Source organism: Aspergillus steynii (genome assembly GCF_002849105.1).
Source record: "Aspergillus steynii IBT 23096 chromosome Unknown P170scaffold_2, whole genome shotgun sequence".
Taxonomy (NCBI): domain Eukaryota; kingdom Fungi; phylum Ascomycota; class Eurotiomycetes; order Eurotiales; family Aspergillaceae; genus Aspergillus; species Aspergillus steynii.
Genome location: NW_020194399.1, coordinates 4,496,401 through 4,514,486, shown reverse-complemented (window position 1 = coordinate 4,514,486; position 18,086 = coordinate 4,496,401). Strand labels below are relative to the sequence as shown.

At 52.2% G+C, this 18,086-nt stretch overlaps 7 protein-coding genes across 7 annotated transcripts; 4 read left to right on the top strand and 3 right to left on the bottom strand.

Annotated features, from left to right (window-relative positions):
* The first annotated feature begins 52 nt into the window (after positions 1 to 52).
* Positions 53 to 2,416, top strand: ish1 (double-strand break repair enhancer MSC1). The gene is made up of 5 exons (XM_024842354.1): positions 53 to 321; positions 381 to 431; positions 487 to 634; positions 694 to 1,485; positions 1,535 to 2,416. Exons 1-5 carry the CDS (start codon positions 237 to 239, stop codon positions 2,016 to 2,018), a joined length of 1,560 nt encoding a protein of 519 aa, XP_024708275.1. The 5' UTR covers positions 53 to 236; the 3' UTR covers positions 2,019 to 2,416.
* Positions 2,233 to 3,395, bottom strand: P170DRAFT_434696 (cytochrome b5-like heme/steroid binding domain-containing protein). The gene is made up of 4 exons (XM_024848771.1): positions 3,378 to 3,395; positions 3,278 to 3,311; positions 2,957 to 3,194; positions 2,233 to 2,749 (listed from the first exon to the last, which is right to left on the bottom strand). The coding sequence occupies exons 3-4, from the start codon at positions 3,191 to 3,193 to the stop codon at positions 2,519 to 2,521; spliced, it is 468 nt and encodes a 155-aa protein (XP_024708274.1). The 5' UTR covers position 3,194; positions 3,278 to 3,311; positions 3,378 to 3,395; the 3' UTR covers positions 2,233 to 2,518.
* Positions 3,396 to 3,744: 349 nt separating this feature from the next.
* P170DRAFT_434694 (uncharacterized protein) lies at positions 3,745 to 4,449 on the bottom strand. The gene is made up of 2 exons (XM_024848770.1): positions 4,391 to 4,449; positions 3,745 to 4,133 (listed from the first exon to the last, which is right to left on the bottom strand). Exon 2 carries the CDS (start codon positions 4,079 to 4,081, stop codon positions 3,857 to 3,859), a length of 225 nt encoding a protein of 74 aa, XP_024708273.1. The 5' UTR covers positions 4,082 to 4,133; positions 4,391 to 4,449; the 3' UTR covers positions 3,745 to 3,856.
* On the top strand, positions 4,218 to 6,613 carry P170DRAFT_119378 (uncharacterized protein). Its single transcript, XM_024842353.1, has 3 exons — positions 4,218 to 4,310; positions 4,391 to 4,599; positions 4,655 to 6,613. The coding sequence occupies exons 2-3, from the start codon at positions 4,433 to 4,435 to the stop codon at positions 6,237 to 6,239; spliced, it is 1,752 nt and encodes a 583-aa protein (XP_024708272.1). The 5' UTR covers positions 4,218 to 4,310; positions 4,391 to 4,432; the 3' UTR covers positions 6,240 to 6,613.
* A 255-nt stretch (positions 6,614 to 6,868) lies between these two features.
* On the bottom strand, positions 6,869 to 7,217 carry P170DRAFT_472852 (translation machinery-associated protein 7; the record flags this gene model as incomplete). The annotated part of the gene is made up of 3 exons (XM_024852988.1): positions 6,869 to 6,966; positions 7,043 to 7,132; positions 7,196 to 7,217. 3 exons carry the CDS (start codon positions 7,215 to 7,217, stop codon positions 6,869 to 6,871), a joined length of 210 nt encoding a protein of 69 aa, XP_024708271.1.
* Positions 7,218 to 8,219: 1,002 nt separating this feature from the next.
* On the top strand, positions 8,220 to 10,582 carry P170DRAFT_118868 (putative serine/threonine protein kinase (Prp4)). Its single transcript, XM_024842351.1, has one exon. It carries the CDS (start codon positions 8,514 to 8,516, stop codon positions 10,383 to 10,385), a length of 1,872 nt encoding a protein of 623 aa, XP_024708270.1. The 5' UTR covers positions 8,220 to 8,513; the 3' UTR covers positions 10,386 to 10,582.
* A 5,201-nt stretch (positions 10,583 to 15,783) lies between these two features.
* On the top strand, positions 15,784 to 17,153 carry P170DRAFT_352796 (serine/threonine-protein kinase; the record flags this gene model as incomplete). Its single annotated transcript, XM_024843939.1, has 2 exons — positions 15,784 to 16,411; positions 16,504 to 17,153. 2 exons carry the CDS (start codon positions 15,784 to 15,786, stop codon positions 17,151 to 17,153), a joined length of 1,278 nt encoding a protein of 425 aa, XP_024708269.1.
* Between the last annotated feature and the right edge of the window lie 933 nt (positions 17,154 to 18,086).

The window sequence follows — 18,086 nt, the reverse complement described above, 5'->3', positions numbered from 1 at the left end:
TGGCATAATATATATTGTGCCACCCTCAGCTTGACACCTTTTGCACTGTGTATCTACTGTCCATGAAATCAATTACCCCGATGTAAGTTGAGAAGAGCGCGAGCGAGCTACCTGTTACTCGCTGCATCTGTGGTGGAGCTATACTACAATCAGATATCACTGACATGAGCCTCGCAGTCTGCTTAAGAACACAACATAATTAATTCGAATTTGTTTAGCTGCAAGCACTAGCCGGGATGAAATTTCACTTGGCCACCTGTCTGGTCTTCGCCCTGACGACCGTTGAGGCTGTTGGGGCCTCCAGTTGGTTCAGTAAAGCCGGTACGTCATGAGCCTGCGTGGATTATCTATACACGAAATGCTAAATGTGCCAACTGCAGTATACAACAAGTGGCACGAAACTGAATTAGAGCGATGGCTCTCCGATCACGGTAAGTTTTACTCAAGATACTTCCAATGACAGCCCTAACCAATTCGATCTCATAGACATTCCCTATCCGTCGCCTGCCGACCGTAGGGACCTCGAATCTTTGGTCAAGACCAACTGGGAAACCAAGGTGCAAAAGCCCATGGGACATGTGGTCGACCAGACCGCTGATCAGTGGCATAACACTAGAGAATGGATCTTTGATACGTCAGTATATGCATGGCCCTACGTCTGCTATTACTAGATCTAGCTGACTCTGAAAACAGTTGGTCGGACTCTCAAATTAAGGCGTTCCTTGACCGACATGGCATCCCTTGCCCTCAACCCCGCCAGCGCGACGTCCTCCTGCAAACTGCTCGTGAGAACTACGAGACTGTGGCGAACAAACTTGGCGAGGCGGCTCACTACCCTGGTAACTGGCTGTACGAACAATGGACCGAATCCGACCTGAAAAGCTGGCTTGACGAGCGCGGCTGGCCGGCGCCCCAGCCCACCACTCGTGATAGACTTGTTGCATCGGTCCGTCGCAATGCTAGACTAGCCAGCTTGCGTGCACGCAGCATTGCTGCCTCTGCTGCTGCCTCCGCCGAAGCTGCCCAAGCTACCTTGAGTGAAGCTTTGTTCCAGGCTTGGTCGGATTCTGAATTGAAGAAATTCCTCGATGAGAATGACGTTAAGGTGCCTCAGGGCTCCAGGCGCAATGAGCTCATTGCTCTTGCCAGAAAGCACCGTGCCCTGCTTGTCAGCCAGGCATCTGCCGCTTCTGCCACTGTTTCTTCTTCGGCCTCGGACCTCTTTGGAGCCGCAACTACCAAGGCCGGCAATGAATATGCTCAAGCAACTGACGATGCCGAACTCAGGAAGGAGGAGGCATTTGACACCGCAGTGGATGCCTGGTCTAACTCTCGTCTGAAGGGCTTCTTGGATGCGCGAGGCATTCCTGTGCCCCAAAGTAACAAGCGTGACGAGCTCCTTGCAAAGGTCAGACTTCATAAGCACAAGGCGGCTACCGGCTATAATGCCTGGACATTTGATACCTGGACTACCGAGAATTTGAAGTAAGTCCAATTTGACAAAACCTTAAAACTTTAACTAACGGAATGCCAGGAAATATCTGTCCTCCATGAATGACAAAGCCGCCCAACGTGCGGACGTCACTCGTGATGAGCTTGTGAAGCATGCTCAGGACACATACGCCAAAGCCTCAAAGGCCGGCGGCGCTAACTGGGCATCCGCCACATCCTACATGGCACAGGCCACCGATGCTGCCAAGGACACGTCCTTTGACACCTGGACTCACTCCGACTTGAAGGCATATCTTGACTCATATGGCATTCCCGTATACCAGGGCTCCAATATCAATGAATTGCGTGCTGCGGCCCGTCGCCACGCAGAGTACTTCAAGTATGGAACCTCCAGCCCTCAGGGCACCATTTACGCCAAGCTGCAGGAAGCCACCAACTGGGTTCTGGACCAGATCAAGATCGGAGCGTCCAGCGGTCGGGCTCAAGGCCAGGAGGCCGCTGAGAAGGCCAAGGACAAGCTATCCGAAGCCACCGAGGAGATCAACTCCGAACGGTCCGAGCTTTAAGGTACTTGGTCAACGTGATATCTCACCTTGATGAAATTTGGAAGATATAATTTGTCATGACTCTTATGATTCAGACAGTTGCGTTGGTTTTACTTTTTATTTGTTGCGAAGAGGCGTAATATCTTGCCCGGATGGAATATGCTTGAGTTTACATCGATACAAAAGTATCATGATCTGACGACTGGCCGCTTTGTCTTCTTGTTATCTTTTGTATATTTAATATGAACGCAATTTCCTTTTCACTTCCTTGTGTAACAGTAGCATTTTCAATAATAACAGATATCCATGACCAGGAAGTCCAAAAATAGACCTTTGGATTGGACCTATGATCGCCGAGATAATCACCAAACATCGCTTTTATGAACATAATGCATCGCCGCAATTCAACTCAAGATCCATATCGACGTTCCTGACTCATCTTTCAACCAAAATCATATCACTCAAGATTCCAGCGTGGTATCTCAGAGCAATCCGTAATCTCACGAGAGTACCTTACAAACTCATGACTTCGGGGCCTCGGGATGCCCCTCGGCAACCAATTTACCCACCACCAGGTACTTCTCGAGGAACCGCTCTTCCCAAGACTGCAAGTTCTCCAGCTGCTCCTCGTCCAGATCCTTCAGGTCATCCAGAGGACCCATCAGATCCTTAGTGAGCATCTCCTCATCGAAGCTCTGGTGAGCCAGTCCACGGGATGCGTCGCGACCAGCGAAGTTCTCGTACGGTCCGCCCTACGTCACCCAGAACAATGTCATTAGCTGATTTTGTTTCATCTGAACAGGATAGGGTGAAACGGCACGGAAAGAAGTCGCGTGAGGGGGAGGGGGAGGTTGGGCTGAGGTCCTTCGATCAAGCAAGGGTCGAGGTCAGATGAAGAGCTGGTCAGACCAGACCGGTTCCCCCCTCGCGACCAACTTATCCGCTGGATGCTGACTTACCGGGCCGTAGAAGTTCCTGCCGGGCGTCACGTCGAATACGCGACCGCGAACCGCCAGATAAACAGGCTGATCGTTGACACCGTTGAACGGGAGGAGGGCGGTTGGGGTGAAGGTGCGGAAGACGACGGGAGGAGGGCCCTGGGGCAGGGAGACGGGGCTCTTGGGACGGAGCTGCATGTAGACGAGGACCACGAAGAGAGACAGCAAAATCAGGTTGATAGGAGTGGCTATTGTCATCCTGTTTTTTGCGGTGGCTGTTAGACCGGCAGGGCTAAAGCTGGGGGGAGGGGGAGCTGAGAAGCTAGGTAGGTAGATACTGACACCTCGGCGGGCGGAGCGGTTTCAGCGGCGGATTCTAAATGAATGATAGTAGTTAGAGAGAGTGTGTGAGATGGCTGGATTGCGATTCAGGAGACAGTACCTGGAGAACTCATGGCGAAGAAGGTTGGGGTTGAATTGGCAAGCAGCAGCGATGATGACGAAGTTGCTACGAATGGATGGCAGGTGATAAGCGTATCGAGTCGGTATTGTTTCGGTACGGTTACCGCACGTGCCCCGGGATGTGGCAGCCTGAAGGATGAGGCACCCAGGCGGGTGCCTTTTCCTCTTCGGTTTGTTTGTCGCGTTTATTTTTAGTTCTGGATTCTTTCCAAGTGGACGATGCGTCGAGCATGGATCCAATAATCATTCGAGTCTAGTCGGCACTCTAGACCCCCCAAGGACTGGACAGAAGATCCAGGATGGGGCATATGCGAATACCATGTCACTAGTTTCGGGGGAGGACCCAAGTTAGCTCGAAACAGGGTCCTTCATCTTAATTGCATTTGCGAGTAACCGAGAGCGCATGTGCTGTCGCCCTCCGACTCCCGACGAGCTTGATTCCGACTGACACTCGTTATATTAATTTCTAATTCCTGCGAAAAGAGGGGCCGGTGGTGGGTTGGCGCATCGGCACGTTCCCTTTCCTTTCTCGCGCTTCCTCTCTCTTCCTCTCTTTTCTCTTGTTTCCTTCTCTCTCGCTCTCTCTCTTTCCCTCTCACTCTCTCTCGTCGCGTTCTTTGTTTCTTCCCTGCACTCTAGACCTTCACTTCGCATTCTTTCCCTGTCAGTCTGCTCGAAGAACATTCTTCGTCTGGCCTTCCCGACCAATTGTGTCTCGCTGGTGAATGACGTGCAGGCATGTCAACGGTTTTTCTATGTGGATCATCCGTTCATCTCTAATCTTGATTCATCCATTCTTTCAATAATTCCCCTTTTTAATCTACCCCTCGATCTTTTTGCCTTTTCCTTTTTCCTTTTTCTTTTTTTCTTTTTTTATTTTTTTTTTACTTTCGTCCAGGTCGATCCCAGCCAGGTGCGTTTGTCGATTGTCGCCCCGTCTCCTTTCTAGCCGACCCATGGAATCCACATTACTTACTCCTATTGTTTGTCCAGTCTCAAAGGAGCGTTCGATCAGAGGCTCGCCGTAGATTCAAGATGTGGGGGAAAATGTCGTTCCACCGGTCTCGGAAACCCGTGATTGGGAATCCTACGCTGGTCAACAAAACCCTGAACGACGATGTCTACCAGTCAATGTCCTCGGTGTCGGGGATGCCGGGCGGCGATAGATACTATTCATCCAAAACCCTCCCCGCCTTACCACCGTACGTGTTCTCGCAATCAAGAATGGCATGAGGAATGCCCCCTAACCTCTTTCAGCAAAACTGCGGGCTCGTCCTTCCCTGCACGCCGGCCGGAGTCGGGCCATCGAGTTGCTTCCTCCGTGTATTCGCGAGACACCGTCGTGGACCCCGTGCGGCAGCGTTCCATCAGTTTGACGCAGTCAACGCCGCAGGATCAGGGTTCGTTCGCCCAGAGTCAATACAGCTTGCCGTTGACCATCAGTCCGGGCATCTCGCCTCCTGACACGCCAACCTCGACGACCCCGGGGCCCCGCAGTCGCAGCAGCTCCCAGGTTTCAGCCATCGACGAAGAACCCAAGCAGGGGCCTGCTGGTGGTGCGCCCATGGACTACAAGTTTAGCAGCCATTTGCCGGTGTTGAGCAAACGAGGAGGGTCGTCACATACTGAAAATTCTCAACTGCCGCCGGGTTCCCGAAGCTCTTCGAGATCTAATGCCACTATGTGGGATAGCTTCTCTGGTGACCCGACAATGAGCGATCATGGCAGAGCCGGGCAGGCAGCGCCAGGTGGTGTTTCTTTCCAGACGCACATATCCGCCAACCCCAAGTCGTCCGGGTCTCAGTCCACCAGCATCTTCGGCAAAGGCAAGGAGCAGCTTCTGCCGAAAAAAGTCCGTGGTCGACTCTCCAAAGGGGAAAATTCACTACCGCCCGCTGTGCGTGAGCCTTGGAAGGGCCCTAGTGGACGATCACCGATAGTCGCGCCCATTCAAGAAAAGCCGCTAGCCAGGTCGGCCTCCCGCCTGCGCATCTCCCCCAGCAACGATCGCTTACGAGATAATGCGAAGCCTTCGCTTGATTATTCTTCATATGGCATCGTTCCTTCGGTCGTGACGACAATCACGGGAGGTGAGACGGCGGATAGGCGTGCGCCCAGTACGAGTGCCAGCGCCCATAGTTCTCGAACTCGGCTGCCTAGCAGTCGGGAGAACCTTGTTTCTACCAGCACCAGTGCCACCAGCCATGCTCCGCCACGTGTGGATCTTCCAGTGTCCGATCTGGATGCATCACTGGCTGACCTGAAACTCACCACCGATGACGACACTTTTCAGCCTAGCAGCCGCTTCAGCGTGACTACTTATGAGCCCACCGAGGCATCCAGTTCGACAACCAGTCGCCGCACCAGTGTTGATACAGCGTCGCAGTCTACGGAGAATTTCTCTTCGATCATGTCTCGCAAACGACCGGTCCCCAGCGCCGTGGCGCCCTCGAAGAAGCCCTCCCGCAAACCTACTCCATCGCAGGCTTCCAACGAGGACGCCGTGTCCATCGCACCCACCGAACTCTCGCCCGAAGAACAGGCCGAGAGTCGCATCGAATCTCTGGAAGCCAGGAAAGATAGTCTTATCCGGCGCCGAAACAACATCAACACGATCATCCACGAACTGACCCAGGTCATTCAACCAAGCTCTGTCGCCTACGACATGGCTGCCAGGGAAGAAGTCAAGAAGACGGTTTCCAGTCTGAACAACGAACTAGCCGAGATCAAACGGGAAGAGCACGAGATCGGCCTGAAACTCTTCCGAGCCTGGAAGAAGCGAGATGAACGCAACAATTACGGTGGCGGTAGTGGTTTGTGGGTTAAACGGGTGACCAGTTAAAAGGTCGAATCCCTTCGCATCTGCTTGATTTACAGCATGTTTCTCTCAGCTTATTGTCGTTTTATTTGCGTCATGTCCCGTCTTTTTGTTTGTTTGTTTCGTTTCTTTCTACCGTGCTGCTGCCCCCTCCTCTCACTTCAAATTTCCCTTACGCCGAATTGTACTGGCCGGACCATCTCATTTCTCATTTTGTTTTTTTGACATTGCGTATACCCTAATTCAGGATTCGACATGTTTGCATCTGCTTCTCATTTGTCCTGGCGGCATTGGATTTCTTGTTATCTGGCAGCATTCAGGCGGCGTTGACAATCTCTTTCTTGCGCGTTTGGAGATTCATGTTTGTGGAACGGATGCCGGCAATTGATCCCTCATTGATTATCCGAACGGGGAAACGACTTCATCTGCATATGCATATAAGGACCTGTAATAGTGGGTTGCTACACGGGGTGGCGAAGAGGCATTGAATTGTAAAATAGGTATCAAAAAAGAAGAAGGAAAAATAAGCCCAGTCGATGCTTAGAATTTGACATCTCCCATTGTTTGGATTTGTTTGTTTGTCGTTCGTCGCTCATGTTATGTCATAGGAAAAGAAAATAGAAACGGCCTTCGCATTCGGTCTTCCAGTTGATTTATTTCTTTCCCGACTTCTTGATACCCTGCGAGCCAGTGTTCAGAGGACCCTTCTTGCCCTGGGTCTTGTCGAGCAGATCCTTCTTGGCCTTGGCCTCTAATTGTACGCAAGTATGGTTAGAACACTCGTCCGTCCAAGGCAATATATCCACGATCAAGTTCCGAGAACATACCAGCGCGCTGCTTCTCCTTAAAAGCAAGGTCCTCATCGTCAAGATCCTTCTTGTCCTTCTTCGCGGCCTTCAAGGGCTTGACCTTGCCACCTATTCGAGAGGGGTCATTGAGTGAGTCTGTGTCGAAGTGTATGATGATGGGGAGGTCCATACCTTCTCTGCTAGCGCCACCCATGATGTCGGTATTAAGATAATGTGGTAGGGGGTTTGAGGGAGAAGATTGAAGAACTTCGTTCAGGAGGTGGAGGTAGACGGCCACGAAGATCGATCAACCCGAGAGGGGGAAAAGAGAGAGAAAAAAAAAAAAAAAAAAAAAAAAAAAAGACCAAAATGGGCTTATCAGCTGCGGGGTGACGCTAGCGCCCAATGGGGTTAGGCGCAAAATCTCCTCCCGGGCACGGGACTTCGAAACGTTGAGTTGACGTGAACCTCCGTCGCCCGTCGCCCGTCGCCAGTTCCATCTTCATCTCATCTCCCATCGCTATCCTCTCCCTTGTCATTTCATCCTCATCTGGTGGATCCCCGTATTTGTGGCTTGGGTTGTTATTGTTCTCCAATTCCGACAAGCACCTTTCTTTTCTCCCGTGCAAAGCAACCACTCTATACTCGGTTGAAGACGCTCGGTCGAACAATTGATTGGCAAGGGCTGTGGCACATCTCGCCGGTTGGACTTTCTAATACACTTCCCCTTATTGACTTGGTCAACGGGAGCTTTCTTGCTAACGGACCCTTCTCTGTCTTCTTTCTAAAGCTTCTCTCAAAAAGCCCAACTGTATCACTCCCATCATTCGGCTTTTTTTTTGGCTTGAGGGCAAAAAAGAATACAATACCATGGCATCACGCAGGTCGAGGTCTCCGTCGACCCCTTCTGAGGGTGAGATCATCGAATCAGGTTCAGAGACGAAGGCAACTACGTCGCAACTTCCTCTTAATGGCAGCAGCGTTGACCGTCCCACCAGAGCTAGTACATCGTCGGCGCCCAGATCTTCCTCGCCATCTGTGAGCAGCAGATCACCTCGCCGCCGGAGGTCCAGAACGAGGTCGCGCTCCCGATCTCGCTCTCCCTACCGAGACTACAGAGGCAACAAGCGTCGCCGCAATGATGATGACTATGACGATCGGCGATTCCGCCCCGACTCCTCGCGCCGCCCCGCGTATCGATCCGATGACAGGCATCGAAACCAATCGCACCGGCGTCCCAGATCCTATTACGACTACGACCGCGATGATAATTACGGCTCGGGTCTCCGGTACAATGATGACTATGACCGACGCCGGGAGAAGCGCCCCCGCACCCGCAGCCGTTCCCCGTACCGCGAAATTCGGAAACCCAAGCAATACTCGGGTGACGAGTGGAAGTCTCAGGGAGCGGAGAGTGTTGCCTCTCGGGATAACAGGGGAAAGTCATCTACCGAACAGTCAGTGAGCGAACGAGGGAAATCTTCAATCGTCGCTCCAGATTCTAGATCAGATGCTGAAACTCGAAAGGATCAGGTCCAGCCGCCTTCCTCCCTTGCTGCCAGTGATAGGTATGTTTCTCTTCCCCTGCCCTTGCTGCGATCCAATTAGCTTATTCGTATTGGTCCCAGTGCGAATGGAACCGTGCATGAGAAGGAAGAACCGCAACCTGCGGAATTGGTTGATGAGGCAGCCCAAATCGAAGCTCGCCGTAAACGTCGTGAAGCTATCAGGGCTAAATACCGAGGACAGGCAACTCCTTTACGCCTGCAGGCGCTTCATATCGAAAGCGATAGAGAATCATCAGCGCCGACGCCGGGCGCTGAACAAACTACCCCAAACACTGCATCCGGTATGTCGACATGGCCCTATTCCTTGGAAGGCTTCATTGTTAACAGCATACTTACACGTTCTTCAATATGCAGATACGCAAAGCCCTGCTGCCTTGACGCCCAACGACGGAGCCGGAGAGTTCCCCGATTTCAAGGTTGGCACCGACGCCGACTTGGCTAATGCTGGAGCCACTATAGATGGCGCCGAACAAGATGAGCCATCTGCCGCAGACTATGATCCCACGTTTGACATGAAAGCTGAAAGGCAAAAACACACAAGTGAAGATGTTTCCGCAACCACTTACGACGAGACGCAAACCACTAAACAGGACCTCTTACTTCCGGACGCGGCTCCGGTCGAGCCACCCCAGCCCAAGGCGAAGGATCCCTATGACATGTTCGCAGACGACGACGGCGAGGACATGTTTGCGGAAGATACACATGAAACAGCGCATCCCGCGCATGCTTCGGCAACGTCCGCCGTCCCTCAGCCACAGGAACTAGACATCAGCATGATGGACAACTGGGATGACCCGGAAGGGTATTATAACGTGCGACTCGGTGAGTTGATCAACGGACGATACCACGTCCAGCAGAATCTCGGAAAAGGAATGTTTTCTTCGGTCGTGCGCGCAACGGACTCGAAAACCGATCAACTGGTCGCGGTCAAAATCATTCGCCAGAACGACACCATGCGGAAAGCAGGCTTGAAAGAAGTCGGCATCCTGGAACAACTTCACGAGGCCGACCCGGAGGACAAGAAACATGTTATCAAGTTTGTGCGGCACTTTGACCACAAGGGACACTTGTGCATGGTGTTCGAAAACCTCAGCATGAACTTGCGCGAAGTGTTGAAGAAATTCGGGCGAGACGTGGGACTGAACCTGCGCGCGATTCGAGCGTACGCGCAGCAGATCTTCCTCGGGCTCAGCCTACTCCGCAAGTGCAATATTCTCCATGCGGATTTGAAACCCGACAACCTGCTGGTCAACGAGCAGCGCAATATCCTCAAGGTCTGCGATCTAGGGTCTGCGTCGCCCGCGACCGACAACGAGATCACTCCGTACCTGGTCAGTCGGTTCTACCGGGCCCCGGAAATCATCCTGGGGATCCCCTACGATCACGCCATCGACGTGTGGTCGATTGGCTGCACCTTGTTTGAACTCTACACGGGGAAGATCCTGTTCACGGGGCGAAACAACAACCAAATGCTCCGGTCCATCATGGAATGCCGTGGCAAATACCCACCCAAGTTGCTGCGCCGGGGATCGCTGGCACACATGCATTTCGACGACATGCTGAACTTCCACAGCACGGAAGAGGACAAGATTACGGGGCGATTGGCCACCCGGATTCTAGACTTCAAGAAGCCCACGCGCGACTTGAAGACGAGGCTATTGGGCAAGGGCACACGGGGGATGACGGACAGCGAGGCGAAAGAACTGACGTTGTTTGTGGACCTATTGGATCGATGCCTCAGTCTGAATCCCGAGAAACGATGCACGCCTGCGGAGGCGCTGAAGCATCCGTTCATCGCGAGGCCCAAGACCTAAGGTGGCGAGCAAGAACGCCATCAGACTGTTCGTGCTTCTGCCTCACCGGGGCGAACTCGATCCAGGATTTATTATGTATATAATTATGTCATCGCAGACTGAGAACCCACTGGGAAACTGGTGTCATGAGAACATACCTCAATTTTGGGACCTTTTTTTTTTTCTTTGTTCATTGCGCGTCAGACCACAGGAGATGGAGATAGGAGGCGCACGATTAGGCTTCCTTGCCACCGATCTGACGGGCGATCACGTAGCCTCATACGTAGCCTCATACGTAGCACATGAATAAGATGACTTCAAAGCGATCATCATCCAAGGGTACGGAATCCGTCCGACAATGACTCGGGCACCAGGGCAAAAAACCGTTCCACCGGGGATGCGGATGCAGACGGGTTCAAAGAGGTGGTGGCAAATAAAGAATCCCTTGGAAGCTTACGGAGTACAGAGTACGTATAGGCGGCGATATCACCCAAAAAGAAAGTGACATCGAGACAGAGAGAAAGAGAGACAGACAATGATCGACCGGGTGGGCGGACGAAGGTATTATTGACTTAAGACTTAAGATTCGATAGAAGGGCCTCCGGTCCATTGAATTGACAGTCCGGCGGCGTATTCCGGCGATAGGGGACGGACGGACGAACCCTGAACTCCCTGGGTGGATGATCCATGGTCCATGATCCATGGGTCCAACTCCTGTGTAGCTGTCCAGACCTCCCTGACTCGTCGGACGGTTGCGTCATCGTCTGTTATATCCGATTACGACCTGAACCAGGGGGGAAATCCCCGGTTCATTTCCTCGGGCTATACTCCGTATACCAGGGTGATTGATTGATTGATTGATGAGGTTCTACTGGTATTTTCCATGGGTAGGGAAATCATGTGATATGTTCGATTGAAGATGCCCCCTTTTTCTTTGTTCGAGACATGATATCAGATTCAAAGGCCAAGCGAGACGGAAAAGGAGGATGAAGTCATTCTGACGACTATACGACTATATGTGCTGTATGTACGAGGGGACGGATACATATGATATGATATGTATGCCCCTTGGGGGAACCGACATATGTACCTCGACATTGGAATACGTACAGCAGACGTACAGCATCGAGCGTAGGCTAAGGAACCAGGACGACGGTACATGTGAGATCCACGACGCCCCTTGCCGAGGAGGTGGTCGTGAAGTCCAATATCGAGTATGGCTCCCCTCCAGATAGGAGGGCATTGTACGCAGTACGGCGTAACCTGGACAAGATCAGCCAGGTACGGAGGACAGAATGCAATCAGCCGTGACTAGCGGACGGGCGATGCTGATGATCGGTATTTTCCCCGGGGGCAGGGCGAGCGTGGGTTCTAAGTTTGGCGACGGATGCGCACAGAAGTATCCGTCCTCTGTGTCGACTAGAGAGACGACAGAGGATACAGGGACAGCCTGAGGACAGAATCACTTGACCGATGATCTAATAGACTTTGGCAGGTCCCAATCAGGGCGCGAGGCTGCCCACCCGCCTTGCGCAAGGCCCGAGAGGCCTCTCCACTGTTGCCTGAACGCCTCTGGCCCGTGCAGCGCCCTTCAGAGAACCCGAAAGTGGATTCGAACACGGGAGCCTTCACGGCCCACCGCGTGGCCCGCCCAATTAGCGGCCGCGCCCGGGTCTCTTGGACAGCAAACGTGGCAGCAATGCAGCCAATCATGCCCCGCCGTGGCTTGTCATCGGACGGTTCTCGAAGCCCAATGGCGGCCGCTGATTGGCAGCCACCGGGGCAAGGCTAAGGGTTGCCTCACTTTTTGTTCTCGACGGGCGGTGTGTTCTGCATTATTCTGGTGGTGGTGGTGGTTGCTGTGCTGGTGGACTGGCGAGGGTGCTGAGGGTGTTGTTAGCCTAGCACCTCCATTATCATCCCTACATATACTCTCCTGTATGTCACTGGATTCCCACGCCCACGCTACGCAGCAGTAACGGCCCTAAATGCTCCGACCGTGAGATGTCCTGTCCTGCGTGGGTGGAATCCGAATTCTTGTCCTCCGTTCTAGAGCCTTCATCGTCATCGTCATCCATCATCCCCATCGCCATCACCACCACCCAGTGTCCACCTCGTCTACTGCCCATTCAGGATTGCCTCTCGACTCCTCCAGGCGCCCAGGACAAGGCCTCCTGCCTACCCGGTCCATCCTCACGTCTGACCATTGGAGAGGGGACTGGCTTGACCCATCGTTATTTCCCGAGCCCGTCCGGAACGCCCTGCCAGACAACTCGAAGACCCCTCTAGACCCAAGCCTGCCTTGTATGGACGGGCCTGCGGATGGTCTGGGTCCTCTCCCGCTCTCTCCATCTTGACTTCCGTACCCCTTCTTGTTTTTCTGTTGCCGTTTCGGGACGCTTCCTGTTGCCGTTGCTTCTACGAAAAGTAAAGTATAAAAAAAAGTGCATCCACAGCGGCCGTACTGCGTAGTTACTGCGTACTCCCAAACACAACAACGCATGGCAGAAAGTCAAGGACCCAGATGGTAGCGCCTCCCCTCCGGTGGTGGAGCAGGTCCTACAGTCGGTAGTGGTGACTGGTGAGTGAGTTGGCAAACTGGCCGGGTACAAACCACAGAAGTTTGTCTGGGTGGTCGCGACTCTTGACTTGATGGACAGATGTACTCCGGCCCTGTACTGGCTACCTGGTCCGGTACGACCCCGGTTGCTGTGATCTTTGCTGTGTCTGACTCCGGTCGGTCTCTGACGATGAGATGGACGGCAAGGTTGCACCTGGAGGATGCCAAACGACCTGCTCCGGCGTAGTGCAGCGTCCCGCTTACAGTATGATTTGATGATGATCAGCGATTGATCGTCCGATCGAAAAGGAGAGAGACAGATGTGTTACTACGGAGTATGGAGGACTGCGTAGACTGTAGACTGTAGAGGGCCAGAGTGGGTCTCCACCCAGCCTCATTTCCCATCAAAAGGAAACCCTCATAAAGAAAAAAGCAAAGAGAACAAAAAAAAGTAAGAATTCTCCTCGGCGAAGTCAGTCGTCCAGTCCCCTGCCAGAGCAAGGAGGCTGGAGTTCGACCAGACCAGGATCGGGCTTGTTCAACCAGTTCCAAAGTTGCCGCCAGTCATCCCAGCTCAGGCCAGCCCGCCAATCAGGTGCGCTGAAGGCGGATTTATCTTCCCTGGACCTCCGAGCCCAGCCAATGGCCGATCGAGGCAACCATCATGCAGTGTGGGTGGGTCTCCAGTCTCCCCCCCCAATCTGCACCCGACAGACCTGTCACACACACACACACCGCCTCCCTTCGCTCCCCCCACTTGGAGCGAACAGGCAACGAACGGCACCTACGTAAAGAGTTGTCCCCAGGCAGCAAATCACGCCCGGTGCCGCCTTCGTTTCTGTTTTGCCTTCTGTGCCCGTCGGCATCATCCCTCATCCACCGGGCTAAACTCCCTTGGGATCCCTTGGGAGGTCCTGGTCCCTACGACGGAGGAAAAAAAGGGCAATGATTCGTGATGGATGGACTCGGAGGTTTACTGCCATTAACCATTCACCATTTCATCATGGGGAATCCGTAGGGTCGACAAGCATGGGGCCAAGTCGAACAATAATGAAAGGAAAAAGAAAGTTCGAGTCGCAGACCCCCCCGTTCTCGTCTCATTCCTATTATTTCCATTGCCTCCGGTCCAGCCACGGCGGCCAGTGCCGTTGCCATCTGGTCATTGCGCGGCGTTAGTCATCCAGGTATCCAACTCGGAGGGCCTTGTGACCGTCATCTTTTTTTGGTTCATTTTTGTTTTTTCTAATTTTTCCCCTTTAGAGTTCTCTCCACGCACTCGTGCCCGGTTGACTCATCCGGCTTCGAAGGACGGTTTTGCCGTTGCTCCGCCGGTCCCAGAGTTTCCGCTGGTTGCCCGTCCCAAGTCTGGGAATTGTTGAGACCGGAGACTGGAGACGCTGGAGGGTCCCGACCTGGTCGGTGGAGCTGGTCGGTTCCCCTCTTTTCCTATTTGTAGCTGCTCCCTAAACTAGTCTAAGCATCATACATGTTTAGTCGGGTGGGGTCGCCCCTCCTCCCTGCTCCACCGCTCCTCCAATCAGACGGGCGTGGCACGGCGGTGCATGCTTAACATGTAACGGGGGGGGCGGCAAGTGACATGGGAGGGGAGGAGGGGAGGGAAAGGATGCGATGGTCTGTCTGTTTTCTTTTTCGTGGTGTTTGAAATAATAATGACTCTCGTCTGAGGTAATTCCCCTAGTCGTCGACACTAACGGCGAGGGTTGGCCACCACCGAATCTTCTGACCACGAGTGGTTTAGACTGCCCCGGGACTATCCTTCCTAGTGATTGGATTATTCTCTTAGCTGGACTGGTTATTATTAAATTATTTATTTTTATTTTCCTTTGCCTTTGCCTTGCGATTTTCTGGGAAATTAGTCGGGTCCCCCCTTTGCCATCCCATCCTCCCTTATCGTTCTGTCATCGCCATCTCGCGAACTTACTTATTATTCCCTTCCCATAATATTCTCGCTTTCTTCTCTTCTCCTCCCCGTCTCCTAGTTAGTTCGTGCTTGTGTTTCTTCTTTTTTTTTCTATTATTTCCTTTTCACTTCCTTGCCGTCCATCCATCACATTTGATCGTCCTGTTTTATACTGGTGTTTTATTTCCCCTTCTATTTTAATTTTTTTTTTCCTTTTTTTATTTACTATTTCCTCTTCGGTTGTTATAGTTCGTCGTGGTTTTCTTTTTTGGACCTTCTGGACATATATCACTTTGCGCCTCCGCTTTCCCCCCCAATAATACCCAGGACATATCCCCCCTCCCCCCATCTCTGTCCGATCGATCTATCCGCTTTGGACACACTACACACTTCTGCATAACAACACCATACAAAAAGGAAACTCCCCCTTTCTCTGCCAAAAAAAAACAAATCAGAAAAATACTTGCAACCCATCCCGACCGGTCGGATTTTAACCACCCTGGATTCCCGACTGGTTTACAGTTGCTTGTTGCTCGCCTGTCTGTGCAACCGTCTGAATCATCATCGCCAACGAACTTGGACCAGTCCTGAGGATTTGATTGCTTGATTTCTGTCCGCCCACAACAACTCCATTCCTTCAATGGCTCCCTGACTCCAGGCGACTCTTCTCTCCTTTGGTGCTATATATGACCGCCTGCTGGTTAATTTGGATGCTTTGAATACCTATTGATCCCATCCCGGATTTGGACCCATTTATTACTCCCAGGATTTCCAGAGGTCTCCAAGATCTCTGATCGACTACTTGTCCCGGCGCGGACTGCCTTCTGGATTCCCTTGTGCTATCAACATCAAACCAACTATCTCCTCTTCCAAGGAAGGAAAGAAAAGAAGACTTTGAAAAAAAAATCACCATCGCCAACTACTTTCCACAAGCCATCATGCTTCCCCCAACTCCCCCGGTAGGCATATACCCTCATATGCTACCGACTCCTCCCCCTTCTCCCCCCATCACCCGCTGTTATGCCCCGGAAGACCGTTTGGGATTGCTACTGGCCAACCGGCTGGAGCTGACCAGCATTTTGGGAGTCGGCGCCTATGGCGTCGTTTACACGGCCGTCGACATTCATACCAATGTCCTGTATGCTGTCAAGGCCCTCAACAAGACCGGACTGGATCCCCGTCAGCTCAAGTACCAGCAGCGGGAGATCAAACTGCACCATCTGGCCAGCCAACACCCCAATGTGGTTTCCCTGGTCCGCATTATGGATTCCATCGACTGCACCTACGTGGTCATTGAATTTTGCCCCGAGGGCGATCTGTTCTCCAGTATCACCGAGAAGGGCAACTTCATCGGCAACGACCCCTTGGTCAAGCGCGTATTTCTCCAAATCCTGGATGCCGTCCACTTCTGTCATTCCGTGGGGATCTATCATCGGGACCTTAAACCGGAGAATATCTTGGTAACGGACCAGGGATTGACGGTCAAACTTGCTGACTTTGGCCTTGCTACTGCGGACCCTTATACCTCGGATTTCGGTTGTGGATCTACGTTCTACATGTCTCCAGGTATGTCTCCTTTCCCTTTGTGTTCGGCTGTTCGTTCTGGCGTCTATTCATAGATTGAAGAAAGGTCATGCTAACTGGTCTGGCACCCGAAGAATGTCAACAACCAAACCCACGGCCCATGTCCTGGTATGAAAGCGCACCCAATGACGTCTGGAGTCTCGGTGTCATCCTCGTCAATCTCACGTGCGGTCGTAACCCCTGGAAGCGTGCCTCCATTGAGGATTCCACCTTCCGGGCCTATCTCAAGGATCCCCTGTTCCTCAAGACCATTCTTCCTCTGTCGGATGAGATGATCTGTATACTGAGCCGCATCTTCGAGTGTGACCCCAGGAAGAGGATCACCATTCCCGAGCTTCGCAACCTGATCCTGGACTGCCCCCGGTTCACCACGAACCCCGTGACTCCGTGGGCCTCTGTCGACGGATCGCTCCCGGGAGACTGCGTGAACCACCCTCAGGTCCCGGAACAAATCCCCGTGGATGTTTACAACAACCCCTCTTCTGCTTCGTCGTCTGATTCGTCGTCGCAATACTCGGATTCGCTCGAATCGGCCGTCTCGGGTGCCTCTTCGTTCACCGAAGGGTATCCCGATCTGGACAGCGTGTCTTCGATGTCCTCGGTCGGACTGGATCCTGAGGTTGACTGCAAAGACGATTTCCCGCAGGCGGACTCCGTCGCATGCAGTGACCTTCCCGAGCCTCTCGTGGTGCCCCAAACCTTTATTCCCATTCCCGTGTGTTGAGAGGCTTCAAGCCTCGACAACCCAAAAAACAAAAAGGAAAAAAAAAATCTTATACATACCCAACACACTTAACGCAGGTTTACGATTGCACGCCATTGATTCTACCCTGTCCCCAGGACCCGTTGGATCCTTCCGGGACATTTTCGGTTCTTTCCGGACTTCTTCGTCTTGCATTTCCCGGAGCGACTGTATTATTTCCAGAGCGATAAAAGCCTTGGAGACCGGGTTTACCTTCTGCACATACGTCTAATTTTCCTTGCCCTCCGCTTACTTTCTGGACCGTTTCCCCGGATTTGAGAATAATTATTCCCCCTCGCCTCTTTCGATGGATGGACTGCCTTTCTTGGACTTGGTTTCTATTTTCTTACCTCTCTTTGCCGCCGGCGTGCTGCAAACAGAAACCGTGGAATATGTTTTAGTATTTAATAGGTTACCATTGGGCGGAATTCTGTGGATTTCTTCTTTATTTTTTTTACGGATTACGGATATCTTCGTTGTGATTTTGATGAGTTGGTGATTTATTTTGCAGGGTGTTTACTGGCGTCGGATTCGATGGATTGAAAGAAGAAAAGAAATACCCCCAAGAAAGCATTGTTTTGTTTCTGATTTCCTGCATGGAGTTGTTGGCACGGTCACTCGTTCTGATATCAAGCTTTGATACCGAGTTTCTTTCATATCTTTATTCTCTTATACCTTTTCCTTCCACTTTCTATTTTCGCCGTCCATTTGACGTTTTCCTTCTCTTTCTATAATTTGTTGATAAGATACGTGACGTCGGGCTTTTATCTTTTTCGTCTATATGCTCCTTATTGTCAGACGTTCTGGACACTGTACGTTTCAGTTCAGCTCCAGTTTTCCTGCACTTTGATTCAATTTTGGCCCGCAGAAGGAATCGTCGCCCTGCTCTCGGGGGTCCAGGGATTCCAAAAATCA

Bases quoted from the DNA above. Each gene is read 5' to 3' on its own strand.
- ish1 (XM_024842354.1), top strand. From the start codon at position 237: ATGAAATTTCACTTGGCCACCTGTCTGGTCTTCGCCCTGACGACCGTT. The intron at 432-486 runs GTAAGTTTTACT...TCGATCTCATAG, and splicing joins GCGATGGCTCTCCGATCACG to ACATTCCCTATCCGTCGCCT. The intron at 635-693 runs GTCAGTATATGC...CTCTGAAAACAG, and splicing joins AGAGAATGGATCTTTGATAC to TTGGTCGGACTCTCAAATTA.
- P170DRAFT_434696 (XM_024848771.1), bottom strand. From the start codon at position 3,193: ATGACAATAGCCACTCCTATCAACCTGATTTTGCTGTCTCTCTTCGTG. The intron at 2,750-2,956 runs GTAAGTCAGCAT...TGGGTGACGTAG, and splicing joins GCAGGAACTTCTACGGCCCG to GGCGGACCGTACGAGAACTT.
- P170DRAFT_434694 (XM_024848770.1), bottom strand. From the start codon at position 4,081: ATGTTCTTCGAGCAGACTGACAGGGAAAGAATGCGAAGTGAAGGTCTA.
- P170DRAFT_119378 (XM_024842353.1), top strand. From the start codon at position 4,433: ATGTGGGGGAAAATGTCGTTCCACCGGTCTCGGAAACCCGTGATTGGG. The intron at 4,600-4,654 runs GTACGTGTTCTC...AACCTCTTTCAG, and splicing joins ACCCTCCCCGCCTTACCACC to CAAAACTGCGGGCTCGTCCT.
- P170DRAFT_118868 (XM_024842351.1), top strand. From the start codon at position 8,514: ATGCTGAAACTCGAAAGGATCAGGTCCAGCCGCCTTCCTCCCTTGCTG.